General features: G+C 36.3%; 1 protein-coding gene across 3 annotated transcripts in view; it reads right to left on the bottom strand.

The window, feature by feature from the left end:
* Positions 1–17,394, bottom strand: part of HGF (hepatocyte growth factor) — a 60,444-nt gene that overhangs the window by 41,045 nt on the left and 2,005 nt on the right. For 2 of the 3 annotated variants that reach the window (XM_030015709.1, XM_030015710.2), the window contains exons 2-4: positions 7,492–7,657; positions 2,621–2,733; positions 1,906–2,020 (exon numbers count right to left, since the gene is read on the bottom strand). In XM_030015709.1, coding sequence (XP_029871569.1) covers positions 1,906–2,020; positions 2,621–2,733; positions 7,492–7,657 — 394 coding nt within the window. Of the gene's footprint in view, positions 1–1,905; positions 2,021–2,620; positions 2,734–7,491; positions 7,658–13,575; positions 13,870–17,394 lie in introns of those variants that run through there. The other variant, XM_030015711.2, reaches the window with a different exon arrangement.

Genomic DNA, 17,394 nt, shown 5'->3' with positions numbered 1-17,394 from the left:
GTTCTACTGGAATACAAATAAATAAAAATACAGTTTGTTAAATCCAAGCACAAGTTTAAAGTCTGAAGTTATTTCAATTCTTTCTAGAAAGATAATGAAAAATCTGTAAAGTACATTTCTCCCTTGAATATGAAAAAAGGGATTTATTTTCCAGTGGCACTTTGTGATAATCAGATGTTGAGAAAAAACTGACCTAAAAATCTAAGCCTTTCATACTAATAAGTTCCAAACACACCACTACTGTCTGCTTCTTCCCATCTCCCTCATGTCTCTGATGATGAAATCATATTTTCTGATGTTGAAAAACAAAATTAGCATGCAGCCACCTCATTTATCCAGTGACCTTTTAAAAATTAAACTTATTGCACAAGGCAGGAGAAAAGTCATTCTCATAAAATTCATCATAGAAGAGTGGCTGTCTAAATGTAGTAGATAAAACTGTGTATGCTGTATATTAAAATGCAATTTAGTGATAATATGTACTATCCAGACACTTTTCTTTCTTTAATTATATAAAGTCATATGAATATTATATACAATAATGCTTGTTCTTGCTTAGGCTGTAATTATTGAGAAAACTTTCACTTCTAAAAGATGAAGATTGTATACTTCAAGGTGTTGAGTCTCAAGAGGTCATTGCTGTGGGAGCTGATGGTTTTTTTCATATGTTCACAATTAAGAACGGCTTTGGTCTCACACTGAAAATCAGACACACTACCATCTATATTATAAGCAGCCGAGTCCAAGCCTGAGGCTCAGCTTTGTAACACATCATAAGAGGAAAGAACCCAAGTATCCTTTGCCTTTTAATGTTGTTCCAAGATATCCTGTTGCACGCTGGATAGATTTGGTCAAGACAGGACAGAGCAGTGCACAGCCCAGTTCCTCACTAGCAATCTCCAGCTTGGCCCCTCCTAAACAAAGTGCTGATGCTGGGAGTCCACAGCAAAAGGCAGAAATGTAGATAGGAAGCTTATGGGTGAGAGGACACTTTGGTTTTGGTTCTTAAGGGTTTATCTAAATGGCTAAAGCCAGTACAAAAAGGTTCAAAGAGAATTGGTCAAATAGTAGATCAGTACTTCATAGCCCTTTTGCTAGTTTCCAGCAACATTTGTTGTGGTTGAATCTGGTTTTACCATTACTCTTACTGGCACCAGTTTTTGGTTTCCTCCTCTTTTTCTTTAGCCAAAATAGCTGAACTAAGTCTACTCTCAAGGTGTAGATATGGCCTCTGTTCCTCACTATATCAGGTCTTAAACTCAAAAGTTAAGTAAGTCCCATATGTGCTGCATCAGTCTTTAGTTATTGCTTGTATGATCTGAAGGAAAGGATGTCAATAATCTGTTCAGTCCTTTCCATGTATTTGTTGCCTGGTCTAAGTGCTTTGTAGAGTTTAACATATTCTACAAAAAATAGAGAATTAATAGTAACTATGCAAAATACAGTAACAATAATTATTTACTGATCAAATAGGTGGGCTAATACCTCTAATATCCCTTGCTTCCTAATAATCTATTTTTTAGAATTACCCATTTCCTGGGAGTCAATTAGAAAACAGTGATAAACTTCCAGACCCCACGCTGAAGTTACGCAGATGTTTTGTTTCTGCCAGTAGCTAAAAGATCAAAAGGATATAAACAGCTACAAAAACTGACACAGGAAAGGAAGGGATCCAGACACACAGGCTGGCATTAGGAGAGACCTCTTTGGAGAAAGCTTGAGAAGGTAAGGATTTTCTGGGATCTGGAGGACAGCACCTCTTGGGGGAAGGCAAGAATACACCTAAGAGATTTTGTTGTCTAAGGTCAGTTTTCTCATAAATTCTTTGTCTGCTAATAAGTCAAACCATGCTTTATGGAAGCTGTCTGGGCACTATTCCCATTGTCTCTGCTCCTGAACTCTTACCTGTGCTCATGGGGGATCATTGAATTCCAGGCTTGACACTGGATACCACTTTTGGTAACAGATATTGTTCCTTTGTAGTCTGCTCCTTTTCCGATGATACAATTCCTGACATAGTCTATTGAAAGAAAAGAGAAGAAAATTAGACGTTCGGTTAATGTATTTAAAATTTGAGCTCATCATCAGTTTTCACTTAAAAATAATGTATTTTTGATAGGCTTTAAATACTTGATTATTCAAAATACTATTTCATTGTCCACATATATTCTTGTCTCTTTTTTTTTTCAAAATATTGGTCACTGACTTCCCAACGAAAGCTACTGAAAATGTTTCCAAAGTGTCTGATTGAACAAAAGTCCATGTCTGAGGACTCAAGTCCCCCGCTCATTAGTGAGGTAAATAAAATCAATATTAAGTCAATAACAGTAACTCATACAACTGAGCTTTTTAGTAGTAAACTGAAGTAGCAACTCAGACTAGTACATGTGATGGTAGGCAAATATGTATGTTGAAAAACTGAGCAAGAGCAAGTACGTAGACATGCATGACATGCAAACCCAGGATATTTGTAAATAAAACTTTAGGATGAAGCTTTCAGAATGCATAAAACCATCCCATGCCTAGGATGCTCCTACAGCCAAGAAGTCACTGACTGACCTCAGCTCTTTTTTTCCCCCTCCATAGCTGGAAAAACAAAATCAGTAAATAAATCAGTTACCCTTCTTTTCATACAGATCAAACGCATGGTCTTGCTTCTTTCTCACACCATTTGTCAAGCTGTTGAAGGATAACCAATGGCACCGTTTTGTAACTCTGTCATAAGCAAAGGCCCTGCAAAGAAAATCTGGATGAGAAAAAAATCTCTATGTGGTTTATAATAATGACACATGGCCTGCCAAGGAGCATGCAATGACATCAGATTTATTTTTACTGGGAAAGTCAGAGAAACGGTCGAAATTACTATTTAAACCCACAACTGTGCTGACAAGAACAAAGAAACAAAGAAATTAAATTGATGTGGCCATTACATTAAATACCAGCTTGGTTGTTCACACTAATCTAAGAGTTCCCTTGTCATTGAAGATCTTTATTTTAGAAGTAAGATAAATGTGACTGAGACAACATTTATGTACCCAGTTGTGCTGCTTTCTGGGGGAAAAAAAAAGATGACTCTAAAACATCTTCTTTGCTGTGCTTACAATATGCCTTTGAAATAGGTATCTTACACTGACAGCTTGAGGAAAATTCAAGCACAAGAAGTCTCTTGCCTAGAACAACAGAGCTGTTTATAAACAAGATTATTTTTGTTTTTATGAATAATCTAAACTGTGATAGTGTACCTACAGCTTGTCCTTGCTTTGCTTTTGTTTTCTTTTTTTTCTCTTATTTTTAATTGCTTTCAAGGATAGACTACAATGTGTGCTGAATTGAGTGGATTTCAGGGGGGCAAGAAAGGCAAACAGAAATCAGAAGAGTAAAAATGCTTTCTTTCAATATTTTAAATGAAATGTGCAAATCTTTTTCTCCTAACTTAATTTTGAAAGGAAATTCCTTAAGCATAGGTAAAATATTTCAAAGAATTTTAAAAATACAGTTGACTGCCTGGGTGGGGGGAACAGTTATTCCAATAAGAAAAAAAAAAAAAAAAAAGAGAGAAAAAAAGAAAGACAACAAAAAAAACCTGCTGAAAATTCTTTTTTCCCTTAATTTCTCATTAGAACCAAATAACCAATCACTGACATGATACTATTGTCTCTAGCCCACCACAAAGTCTACATTTCTGTCAGTCATCCCAAACCTTCTGAGATATTTAATTCTGACCTGAGAAGGCATTTTAACACTACTTGATAATATCCAAAGCACACACAGATTTCCTACACTTCATCCGTACTTTGGCTGTGCCATATTCCTGAGCACTGCATCTCTCAACTCAAAGCTCTTTGATCTTCATTTAATTCACCATACAAGTTTTTCTGTGTAAGATCTCGCTGGCTTCAGTTAAAAATATTACAAGATCCTATCCAACCTCCCCACTCTTCTCTCTTTCAAACATCCTCTTCATTATCGTTTCCATCACCAAACAGATTTTTCATCCAACTGCTCTCTCTACTCTGTTGACTCCAAATGTTTCCAACCTGCTAACCTTCATCCTTCTGCCCTTGTTCAGCCTTCTGTTCTCTCCTGGCTGGTTCTCAAATATGAGCGTATCCAAGTGCCTCTAACTCCATCTTCACAAAAATATCCTTGACCTTTCCTGCCTTTCCAATTACATTCTCCTTTCCCCTCCTCCCTCCTAAAGTGGGAATGCAGAATGCACTGTTTACAAACATTTCTTTCAGTTTTTGCCTTTCAGTTGCCTTTTGGTTTCTTTCCAGTTTGGCTTCAGCCACTTCTGCACATGAAAGTTTCTAACAATCTTTTCTTGGACCCAAATCTGGAGGGTTTTTACATTTCCAAAGTCAACATATTTAAGCAAATTTTTGGACTTTCTTCTACTGATACTGCTGATCACAACAATTTTTGTTGTTGCTATTTGTACTGAGGTAGTCAGTAGATTTTCTGATCAGATACTGAAATCCTGTGGTCTGTACTGGAATCCCTTTCCATGTAAATACAAAGACACTCCAGAAATTAAGCAGATAACAAAGGATGAGACAGGCACAGCTTTGTACGTAAGGAAGTGACATGCCTGCAAAAGTCATCTGTATAACCATTAAAATAGTAACTATATTATCTATATTAAGAAATGTAGTGGGAAAAGCTGCAAGGATGACTGAAGGAAAACAGTGGGAGTAATGGACTGCAAATGGTGGTAAAACAAAGGAATAAGAACAGCTTAGCAGCAGGTTAATAAAGCCGATAGGGAAGGCAGAAGAAGATTCACAGAGAGTTATGAAGTCAAAAAGACAAGGTAAGTAAATGAATCTAAGGGGTACTTTGAGAGGCGATTTTAGGAATAATGTTATGAAGAAGAAACAAGTCTAGATAAGGATCTTGTAACTCCGGTGGAAATGATCAAGATCTGTGCAAGCATGATAGCAAGGGAAAAGAGGAAACGTCCATTCTGAGAAGTGACATACATTAGCTCCAATAAAAAGGTGTCAGAGTTAAAAACAGCAAGGATTAATGATTACCAAATATCACACTCAAAATTTACTTGCAAATGATACAGAAACTTATAAATAAATCACAAGTTGTCTTAATATTTCTTTTTTCCCCCAGAAAACAACAAGTGGCTGATCCTTTATAATTCTGTAGTGCCTGGGATCTGCTACTTTGCCACTTTCTGGCAGAAAAGAAACCCAACCCTCTTCCTGCTTGTGTACCTCACAGGGCACAGACCCAGGTGTTGCGGTTCCCAGTGATGTTGTCACAATTATGTTACAAAGTACTTCTATTTTATTCAATCTTTATGCTTAAACAAATTGAGTCTGCATTCAGAAAATAAAACATCAGTGCTGTGACCCAAGTGATGGAGAACTACTGTGTGGGTATGAAGTATCAGAATCAACCCATGAAAACATCAATAAACAAAGGAAAATCCAAGTCTTGTATTTCAAGTATTTAAAATGCCATTTTGTGTTACTTCTCTTCTTGTTTCAGAACGTTCCCACAGCAACCAGTAAACTAATTGGTTTTAATTTAAGTTGGCAACAAATTTCACCTTGTAGTAACCATATGCTGGTATGAAGTTAAAGACTGGGGATGCTAGGAATAAAAGGGAAACATTAGTAATCACTGGTTCCTTTAAAAGGGAACACATGTAAAATATGTGTTTACAGTAGCATCAAAGAACTATGCACACTACAACAGGACTCATCTGGGGTGAAATGGGAAACCACAAGAATGTTCCCAGATACAGAAAATCCCTCTTTTCTGCTGCATAGTGGTAGCACAGGCAGGACCTAATCACTTACCCCTCTGCTGCTACCCTTCCTTGCTAGGAATGTGTCGCGGAAAACTGGAAATTCAGAGCTTGAGTAGTCAGATTTGTAATTCTTCTTCATCTTCAGTGCAAAATAATTACATGACTGATTGCATTTCTGCTATCTGTGAATAGGACTCTTCCAAGCTGTGTTCTCAAAGTCCCTCATGGCACCTCTGTGTTGCTTTATTGACTGATTACAGCAGGGAGAATTTGTCCCTTAATGAATCCATCAGACAGCATCCCAATAGAAAAAATTTCTTCACAAATGAGAAAGTTTTAAAAATTCAGAGAGATTCTAGATTATTATTCATGTAAAATAGAATCAACAAATATATTAACTTACTTTTTATTTTCAGAACACAAAACATACCATCCAGAGCAGCTACATCTAGCTTGAGACAACTTTCCTAAGCAGATGTTTGAATACAGAATTGTTGTTTGCTTGGCATCATTCAGAAATTTTTTATACTGTGAAACCTAATTTTATAATACTCCTTGCTGCTGACCATCAGAACTCAAGGATCTCTTGCTGTATTGAACACAACCTGATCCGCTTGGCAATGACATCAGTGGAAGCTCTGCCAATAGGAAAAGGAGTGGCTTGTACCATGTGAAAAATATTAGTGCCTGGAAAATATTTTCTAACAGAAATAAGGAAACTCTGCTCATTGTTTACATATATAAATAGTCAAAGTACAAAACAATACAAAATAGATCTTGCAACACTGGAATTAAGGGCTTAAAGAAGGATTAAATTACAGTCGAGGACCTTTTCTGCCAAGGAAGAGTTTTTGTTATCATATTTGGTCTAGCTTCCATTTGTAGCAATTGTCAAAACTTTTTTATGTTTCAAGATCAGGCTCATATTTAGCCCAGTACTCACCAGTACAGAATTCATCCATTCTCTCCAAGATTCTCCTGCATTCATGTCCTTTCATTTATTGCTAATGGTCTAGACTAAGAGAGGCCAGGGGGATAATTTAAGTCCAATACATGGGAAAAATCACAGTGATTTGTTCCAAAAAATAGTAGAGAATCTGTACAAAGCAGACAAGCAATCAGCTGCATGATGTGTTTCTAAGAGACAGCAGATGCTGAACAATAGTTATCATATACTTGTAATGATTGTGCAGCCCAGAAGGTTTGATTCCATTGTATCAGATTCGTAGTACTTGCCAGTGAACTTCAGCAGTGCATGTATCTGTGCTCCATGTGTGACGTTCCCATTGATTTCAGCAGGAGTAATGTGCAAAGAATGAAGACAGAATATGGTCTGAAGTGGTGCTGAAATACTGCAGCTGTGATGTGTGACAATAACCATTTTATAAGAGACATAAAAATCTCAGAAATGTTCACCAAACACTACAGTGCAGCACAAGTCATCCACATCTTAACATGAGTATATTTTTTCAACTATGTTATGGAAAAGGTTACAGATTGGATAAGCTAAGAAGACAGAACAACTCAGATAAAACTTCAGAAAAGACTGACACTGTCTGGACAGGTAGAACAAGATCATGGAAATCAAAACGCACAGTCTTTAGGTTGTCCTCAGTAAAAGGTACCACTGACGAAAATGACAGAGAGACCTTTGGCCAAAGGGCTTTATATAGGTTCCATTTGGAAGAAAACTATAAAAATAATAGAGATACATAACTTACTTGCAAGTGAATGAAAGGCCTTTGTTCCTGCTGCATCTCTTGGCACATTGCTCAGTGGTATTTAACAGTTTGGTTTTTACTTCCAGTGTTTTGTTTACTTTAATGAGCATCAACTCTCCTGTTTTTTTGAAGTCATGAAGAGGATTTCTCCTTTTTCCTTTACCCTCTAAGAAAGAAGCAAAGAAGAAAAAGAGAAAAAAGGAAAGAAAAAAAGGGGAGAGCTGAGATTAAATATGGCATTAGATATGAATAACAGTTATCAGGAATTATAGGAATATTCGTACCTAAAGCATAGAGAAATTCACAAAAATACGGTACAAGCAGATACTTGAGAAGAATTGATTATTTTAGATGGTGATCTCCATTCTTAAAAAAGGGAAACGTAGGAATTATAATAAAATTAATTTCAAATAAAGACTTGCATAATGCTAGAAAAGGATAAGAGGGAATTTTTTCACCCTTTGTAAATTTTTTTCAGAAACCCCCAAATATGCCTGATAATAATAATCTGAGATTTTATAAATATTTTCATTAAAACCTCAAGTGAAAAAGAGGAACAAAGGTCTATTTTGGATGAACAGAATGTAGTTATAATCAGAAGGAAAAGGATATAAATGTTATAGAGAATCACGATCTGAATGTGATAAACTGTTCCTAAACCAGCAAACTTCTTATCACAAATTGTGAATGGAAATGGTGCCTGGAAGTGACACAAAATAATAATTTGTCCTCCCTCTGCTCCAGTGAAGACTCAATGTGAGTGTTGTGTCCAGTTTAGGTGCGACTGAACTAAAGTTGTTAGCCTACAGAAAAGAAGATGAGGGGAAGCAGAGGTCATAGCATGGAAATAGTCTGCACTGCTGTAAAGATTTCTGAAAGAAAGGTCTCTGATGAAAGGCCCAGAGGAAAGAGTATAAAACTGAGCAGGGAAGATTGGCTAGAGATGTTTGGCTGAAGAGCAAGAGAAAAAGTCTTTGATTTTTGCAAGAACCCCCCCCCAATTTTCCCAATATGTATGTATATTTTTATTTTTTTTCCATAGAAACCAGTCTGCCAATGTAGGCTGCTCCATTGTCAGTGAAGGCAGATGAGTACCTCTGGAGAGTGATTCTCCCTATTCTGACAGATGAGTAACATAGGGAGGACAAATTGTCCTTTGGATCTATTTCTCCTATTTCACTCAGTGATCCCAGATGATCTTTTTGGATTAGATGGTAAATCCAGGTAAGGTTAGGTGAATGAATCCCTCCTTAATTTACAAAGTAGGTAATAGTATTTTTCATAACTTCTTTCCATATAACTGTTTTCACAGCTGTCCTTTAATTTTTCTCTAAAGAATCTGCAACAATGATAGAACACAAATGCTCAGGATCAATTAATTAAATTTTGCTGGAGTCTTTCAAATACATGAAACCTCAACCTAGTGCTCTGTTATCCGGAATAGATAATTCCTCATGCAAGTGCAGAGTGCCCTTAGGTCAGTTAACTTTTGCTGGGTGCACTCTGTGCAGAAGCTCAGAATAATTCTCTAAAGTGCAACAGCTGAGGCTGTGAAGGAGTTACTGACAACTCCACGTGTTGTAAAGCCAAAGAGGGCTTAAGGGTGTTCCCTTTGCAGAACTTCCATCCTGATCATTAAGTGAGCTCACATTTTCAGTGGATTCAGCTAAATCACACCTCTCGGTGGTGAGTTATCCCTAAGACACCTAAAAATACACCAAAGACATTCAAATTAGATTTCATCAAGCTTCAGTCTTTAAAAAAAAAAAAAAAGAAAATCAAAGGAGTAGAATATTTCTGCTGCAATGGACCTAGAAAATAATCTTCACCCCGTCCTACTCTCCTTTTCCAACTGCTGAAGGTGAACTATGCTATTCCTCTGCACCTAATAGCTCACAATCTTAATTCCAACTACAAATGTTTTCAGAAAAAAAGAATTTATTTACCTCCAAATCCATGTTATTATTATATGAAGAAGCTTTTGATGAAAAGATCAAATGTTAATAGTTTTGGTGCTGTGTTAGTGACTCACATCAGCTGTCTTAAGCATTTTCAGCCTTGTATTTGTGCAGTGCACATGTACCCAAAATGAATCATTATATTTAGGGAAATGCTATGAGGACACTCTTGCCTTAAGTATCAGCACCCTTTTACTGGAAACCATTGTGTCTACACTGAAGCTGCTTTATTTTTTGCTGTACCTGTGACAGAGCCAAAGTGCTGCAAAAAGGATTGTATCTGCTCTTTAAGACAACCACAGAAAAACAAGTCTTCTATAAAGCTTTTGTGGTAAGTTTCTCAATCTATTATCTTACAAGACATACTTGTTAGTTTTATGTTGTCTTAGCCAAGAGTTTTATGTCAAATGGAGGTAAGAATCTGTACAGAAATATCAAAGTATTTTCTTTCAGTGCCTGATGCTAACATTTCCCATCTACTGATAAGTGTCATTATCTTAATTCCCAATGATAACAGCTTCTTAAACTCACCAGCTAGCATGCAAGAATATGATTTTAAAAAATCCAAGAAATTCTGTTCTGCCTGAAAAACATGGTTCACAGTTCTGCTTTTTTTTTTCTTCTTTTCCTAACAGTTGTCCAAAGAGGATTATGGGTTTGATCTTGCATTTAGCAATTCATAACAGCCTGATTTACTTTAGCTTTCAAACAACAACATTCTACAACTTGCCTATAATCCAAAAGGCAAAGGGCCAAATGCATCCGTGGTACGACTTTTAGAACCATCAGAATAACACAAAGCATTACTTTTACAAATCTAACAACAAAATAAATAAAAATATTTGAGCCTTTCTACTTCAAATTAGGTGCTTATATTATTAAAATCTTAAATCAAATAGTGCCCTAGAAATGTTCTACATTAAAGGTTATCATGCAATATGCTATAACTAATGTTCCTGATATGTGATTGCTACTCATTTCAGTTTCCTAAACTTTGATTAATCAGGACTTTTGGTTATTTTGTGTGCCATTTCCTCTGATGTTTCTTGTAGTTGAATAACATATTACTAAGGAAGTCTGATATTCCACTTAAATTTGAAAATAATAGCAGCTGATTCAAACACAAAAGAATCCAGTCAAATATGAACCAACATTTTCTTCAACAGAAACGACCGCTAACTGAAAATATTTCTTCAGTCAACTTAAAAAATTCCCCCAAAAGGTGAGGGTGGTGCTTCTTTCTATTTCTTAACATGATAGCAACCCTGGCTAAACAGAAAAAAGAAGAGCTCAGCCAGTGCCCAAGGAAATGGGAACTACCACATTCACTCTAGTAGGATCCAGCATTGGACAAGTACTCCAAAGTCAAATTTGGAATTTCTACAGTCTCCCTGCTGGAGCTGTTCCATTTTCATAAAATGCTTTAAATATTTACTGAAGAAAAAAGGATCCTCACAGTGAAAGACATTTACCTGGGAGCTACAAGAACTGAAACTACCTGATTATGTTCTATATCTCAATTAAAAATTCACACCTTGTAGAAAACAATAGGTCTGATACTGAGTTATATAAGAGTAAAGAAATTCAATATAAATCTAATTTCAGGCCATTTAGAGTTCAAATAACTAAGCAAGTCAAGTTTCAGACTCTCAGGTCTTAGTCTGACCATAAAAAGGATTTGGTTTTGCATTATCTGTTTAGTAGTAAAAAGCTAATATAACCAATATGATACCATCGTTGTGGTAATCAAAATAGCATACAGGATGTCAACAGGCCTTAAGATCACCTTTGTCCATTATAATGAGATCAAAACACTACTTGTATTGTCTACTGCAAAATTTTACAATTTTAATCTGACTTTATCTACCTTATTGGTAATCCCTTTCTCTTTCCTCTGCCAGCCCAACTTTTTCTAATATAGGTGTATATTTAGGCTTCTGAGTTATAGTCTCACAGAGTACAACTGGAGCATACTGGCTGTCTCCCCTGGAAAAGTTTCTACTTTTATGGACTTGTCATAGACTCTACAAAGCTTTTGTTAAACAGGAGTTATGATGCATTCAGCATGTCAACTTCCAGGGTTTCCAAGTTTCATTCTAGTCTATGCAATAGTGCTTTCTTAAAGAAACACATTGTGAAGTCTTGTGAGAATGTGAGAGGCCTCATTCCTTTTGTTTCTTTCTAATTTTGCATCCCATTTTATTATACAGAAACAAACACATCAAAACTCAAGACCAAATTTTCCGAATGAGAAGATAAATAGATTTAAATTAAAGTTTTATGTTTAAATCAAGATTCTTAATGAAATCTTGATGGTTTGGTATGGAGTTTTATTTCCTTATTCTGTTTGTTAACACTTGCAGAACATCAGCATGTTACTAATTAGTTATTTACTTTGTTGTGTTAAACTTTCACCTGTGTAGAGTGATGAAAATTTTTTTTTCTATTCTCATAATTACTGATGTAAGTTGGATACAGGTCTTTATACCATGGATGGAAAAAAGTCCTTTTATAATTTTCAGTTTTGAAAAAAATGTGGACAGTCACATAACAGCACTGCTGTTTATTATGTTTGTCAGATGTCAGAGATAAACTAAATCTTTTGGGAAAAAAAAAAAAATCAAGAAAACTAAGACACCTAAATTCCTTAAGCTGGCAGATGTTGTCAGAGAACTGCAGGAATCAACTGCAGTCCTTCCAAATGGAGCAATGGGGAGAAAAATTAAAAAGAGGGAAGTTGTCCACACACTGTGTAGGAAGCTCAGAGAAGCTGAAGATTCAAAATATATTCCAGTGAAGAAAAATGGTCATATAAAGTGGCACAATTACTTTAGAAATATAGAAGACATAGTCCCTTTCTTTAGTATCAGTTGGCATTTTAGATCTCTGTTTAATATTTGGCATCATGTTTGTAATGAAATGAAGTCACTTGACCTTGAGCAGTTAACAGATGGACTAATTAGAGATTGAATTATTTGTGTTATAATTGATAACCAGGTCAGAATGTCAAAATGAGATTAGCTATTAATTTTGCAAACAATCATCACTGCAAGCCAAAGTAAACTAGATTTCCTCAATGAGCTAGAAAAAAAATAAAATATGAAAGCTGAATTTCATGTGATATAAGACTGGGGGGCAGGGGGAATCAGAAATCTACCACCATATGAAAGGCCTTCAAGAAAAAAAAAACAAAAACAAACAAACGAAAAAAACCCCAACCCTAAACACATCTGAAATAAATGTTGGAAAGCACAGTTCAACACAATAAACATTCAAACATTTTATCAGGGAACACCATACTTGACAAAAATTGCATAGTAACACCCAAGCAAATGTATTCATAAGTATGTATCTGAATGGAAAAAAAAAGAAACAAGCAAATGTTAGATCTCAATAAAATGTACAAAGCAAAAATCTGCAAAACCATGGATTATCACAGCGTCAGACAACACTTTTCAGAAGAGATATCAAAGCTGAATGCTTATCTCAGTATAAATAGTGACAATTTAATATGAAAATAAAAAATAAAGTATGTTTAATTATATGCATAAAATTGCATTTGGCAAAGCTTGTGTAAGAAAAAAAATCAATGAGTAGGGTTTGAAATAAAGCAACAGTTCTCAGCATACTTGGGTTGAAAAACAGTATGTAAATGCAGTGAGGTGTTTAACTTGTCTATAAAACATGGTTCAAGGGATACTTTTAAATAAATTCAATAATGTATTTCCAAGACAATGCTTTTTAAAGGATCTAAAACATCAAGGGTAAATTGCATATTGGTGCAGGCCCCAGTGTGACAGCATAAATATGCTGGCTTCATTAAGAAAAAAGAAAACAAAACAAAACTTGACCAGATGGTGAAAGTAGATGTTACTAAATGGTTTCAGACACCACATGCTTAAGTTAACAGTATGGTCACAGTAATAAAAGAAAAGATGTTAAAGGTGAAAGTTGATAGTAAAATCATTAATAGGGTCATCAAAGTATTGTTATCTATGAGAATAGTTAGGAAGCACTTTTTAAACAAATACATTCAAGGCAATTTTCTCTCTCAAAGCAAGTCCTAGCAGAGTCACTTTGATAAAAAGGATTAATACTCAGCACTTTTAACTTACTTTTAACTTACTTTCATTTACTTTGACTTCTCCTTATGCCTGTTTCAGTATCAGAAATGTCCAAATTCCTGGCTAGAATGCAAAAAAGTGAACACCTTTTCCAAATGACTTCTCATTTGGAAAAAAAAAAAAAAAGAAAGGAAGAAAGAAAGAAAGACCAGCATAATGAGAAACTGAAACAATTCTGAAATGTGCCCAAGAAAAGAACTTTGTAGATTGAATAGACTTAGATGCCAGATTAAGTTTAATGCGGTTATTTACGTAAGACAATAATTTGGCATGAAAGTTTACCAACCATACCCATAAAAACTGCAGTCAGCTGTATAGATGGAAAGTCACCAAAATAAAACCAGCTGTCCAAGGAGGCATCTCTACCTTGTCACAATTAAACAATTTCTCAGAAAGGTATCTGGAGGATGATGTGATTATTTTAATTTCTGAAATTAATTTTCTAGGCAAAAGAGCCATAATAGAAAAAAATCTACAATTTTGAGAAAGTAGTTTGAAATATAGATGTATAATATAGAGATAATTTCTTCCTTATTTTTACATTGGCTTTCATTCTAGTTGTTGAGCAGATTCAGGAAATGCAAAAAGATATTTCTTTTTGGCTTTACGTTGCATATTAGCACTCACACACACCCCCATGCACGCATACCCCTTATTAGCAAAGATTGCCATATTACTTGGGACCCAACTTCATGTTTGTGCCAAGTCCTGCCTTCGTAAGCCTCTCCTATAGTCAGTGTGAAAGCTCAAGAAGCTAAAGATAATGCTAACAACTGATAGTATATTCTAAAATTGGATGGTAGATGCAAAAGGACAGCTCTTTTTCTTCCAAGAAAAGGTTATCTGCTCAGCAGGATGCTGGGACCCATTGGCAGAAACAAATGTTCTGCAGTTTGTACTCTGACTCGCTGTATCTAACCTCTGGCTAAATTACTGAGAGGATTTTCCCTTGTAAGATTTGTCTTCTTACGTATTTTGCACAAGAATTAAATCCCCACCATTTTGCATTGCATTCCACAATCTTTACAAGTGTTTGGTGTCTCCTCCAAGGCACCCAGTACGTCGTGCACTCCTTTTGCGACGGGGTCTCAGCCACCGCTGAGGATGTCCGGGCATGGAGTGGGGGGTGAAGAGAAAAGCACGAGCAGGCAGGGCAGGGATTTGGGCAAAAAAAAAGAAGAAACCAGAGTGACCGACTGCTGAGGGCAGGGAAACAGCCCTTGTGAGGAGTGATGAGAGCCTTGCTGCATGTGTATACATAACAGTAGTGCTGCTGGCCAAGGCTGGGAGCCGTAGGAAGAGCTGGAGCTGAGGGCAGACGGCGGGAGCAGCCAGTCCCCAGCTGGCCCAGCAGCACCGAGGACTGCCAGGCGTGGCCGGGCTCAGCAGACAGCACATGGGTGGAGGCCCACAAGCCATTGAAAACTCCTGCAGCTAGATTTTGCTAACACATCTGACTAATCTGGAGCATGTTCCCAGCTCTGCTTCGCCACAGCGCTGCTTCACGTGTAGGTACTAACCACGTTCGGGAACACTATTCTCTAAGGGCACTGCCAAAAAAACCTACAGAAAAAAGATGGGGTAACGGCGAGGATGTCCTCACCCCTTCCCAGTTGTTTGTAGTTGCCATACTTCCCCACTGCAAGGTACAAATGTTGCTCACATCATGCCAATTCTCCCACAATTCATGCTTCCCGAGCAAGCGTGGAGATCAACCCTTTCTCACCTCTATGGTCAATACTTTCTCACCTCCAGGCTGCCTTCCAGCCTCAGCCCTTCAACCCCACTTCAACGCTGATGGGCAGAAAGTGAAATTCCAATACTCATCCAGTACAAGTAATTGCAAAATGCTCAGGGCAACCCTCTCCTCTCCACATCAAGCTTTTACCCATCAAGAGGCCCAGTAATCCTGCTTTCAGATCTCCTTGGAAAAGTTCGAAATGCTTAAGTGGCAAACTAATGTTCAGCATAAAGATCCAAAGGGAAGATATTACACTCTCCGAGGGAGACTGCACATTTCCCTTCCAACGCTGGCCTCAGTTGAAGTATTACAATAATGACAGATGAGCTCCTCCAATAAGAGGCTTTCCTTTCCTTGACTTCAGTGCACAATATTCCAGAGTTTTATGCAACATTTTAATCTCGTGTCTTTCAACTCTATATTCTCCTGCTATGTTGCTTATGAAAATGGCATTAATAGAAACAGAAAATCTGTTAAGCAGGGTAAGTGCTGTATTACATGTGAGAGCAAAACAAGCAGCCCCTGGCACTGAGCACCAAAAGGATTCCATTAAACAGAAGGAATACAGTCTTCCAACTGGCAAAGTATCATTTCACTTTGTTGACAGTATATAGTATAATGATTATCTACAGCTGGGATGGAGAAGTATAAATCACGTTAAATTTTTTAAATATACTTAGCTATGCAGACCACAGGAATACACAACATTCATATATCGATTATGGCTATGGGATTTTTTTTTTTTTTTTTGTAAGCAATAGTTATTTATAGGAACTAAATGCAACTCCCACATCTTCATTAGCAACTGCTTTGAATCATGCAAACTACAGAAAGTGCTGAGAAATTTGAATAAACACACTTGGCTGACAGTCTTTTCACAGAAAAATATATCTTTAATTTAAATATATCTTTAACATTCACTCTTTTGTAATATACCAATCTACTTTTTACTTTGATTAAAAAGTAATTTTTAGTTTCACTAGATTAACATTATTAAAGAGATACTGTCTAAGAATACTGAATAATGAGAATATCTGAACAAGGAAGAAAACTCCCTGATAAAGTTATTAGCTACAGATTAATTTCTTTGTGCAAGTGACAGAGACTTACAGGATATTGATAATGACTAGGCAAGTAGTCTATAGGAAACTTGCACATTTATCTTTCACCAATCACTGTCTTATCTTTTATATATTAAAAAGAAACTCAGAAACTGATAGCGTGGACAGCTTGCTGACATTAAAATTTCTCTGTGTTTTCTTCACCCTCCTTTTTCTTTACCCATTAATATAACCCAAATGTATTAGTCAGCAACCCGGGTAACACAGGACATTGTCTTCGCACAGAACTTAGGGCATGGGATTCCAAACCTAAAAGATCCATTAACAGAAGAAATAACACTCATCATTAGGTACATTTAAAATCAGCTTTGACAGAACAGTAATGGAAAAAGTATGGACATGCATTAGCAAAAGACTTCTTTTTTTTCCTATTTTTAAATTCTATTTTCATCACTTAGCTTGTTTTTCATATATAAAAAGAACAAATTTGTAGGCAAATATTAATCTTTCTTAAAAACCTCCAAACAAAAAGAATTCAACATCCCATACAAAGATACCATGTAAGTTTAGAAAGCAATCAATATATTTTCAGAAAGGAATGGCACAACTTCCCCTTGCCTACTTTGTAAAAATCCAGACACTTTTGTTGAAGATCATATATTTTTAAAAAGCAAGGTAAGCACAATGGCAGTGTGTGGTAAGAGTCATCTTTCTTGCCCATAAGGCAAACAATAGGATTGATTAATATTAAGGCGGGTGGGGGAAGAAAGTTAAGAAAGGGAGGGTTGCCAAGAAACTGTCACTATGAAAGTTGGCCAGAAAACAAGTTCTACTCTGTGAAAAATTCTGAAGTTTTGGAAATCTAATTTTCCTCTGCATCAAGATGAACCATTCACTTCTAAACTGGAGAGCCCCTTGGTTAGGGCACAACCCTCTTTGTCAGCCTAATGATACTGGCAGTACTGAGGCTGTCTTTCAACCTCTCCTGTTGGAACATTAGATAGATTAAATATACATTG

The sequence above is a fragment of the Aquila chrysaetos genome, chromosome 5 (genome assembly GCF_900496995.4).
Source record: "Aquila chrysaetos chrysaetos chromosome 5, bAquChr1.4, whole genome shotgun sequence".
NCBI lineage: Eukaryota > Metazoa > Chordata > Aves > Accipitriformes > Accipitridae > Aquila > Aquila chrysaetos.
Note: the sequence above shows the minus strand (reverse complement) of the source record. Positions and strands in the feature narration are given on the sequence as shown.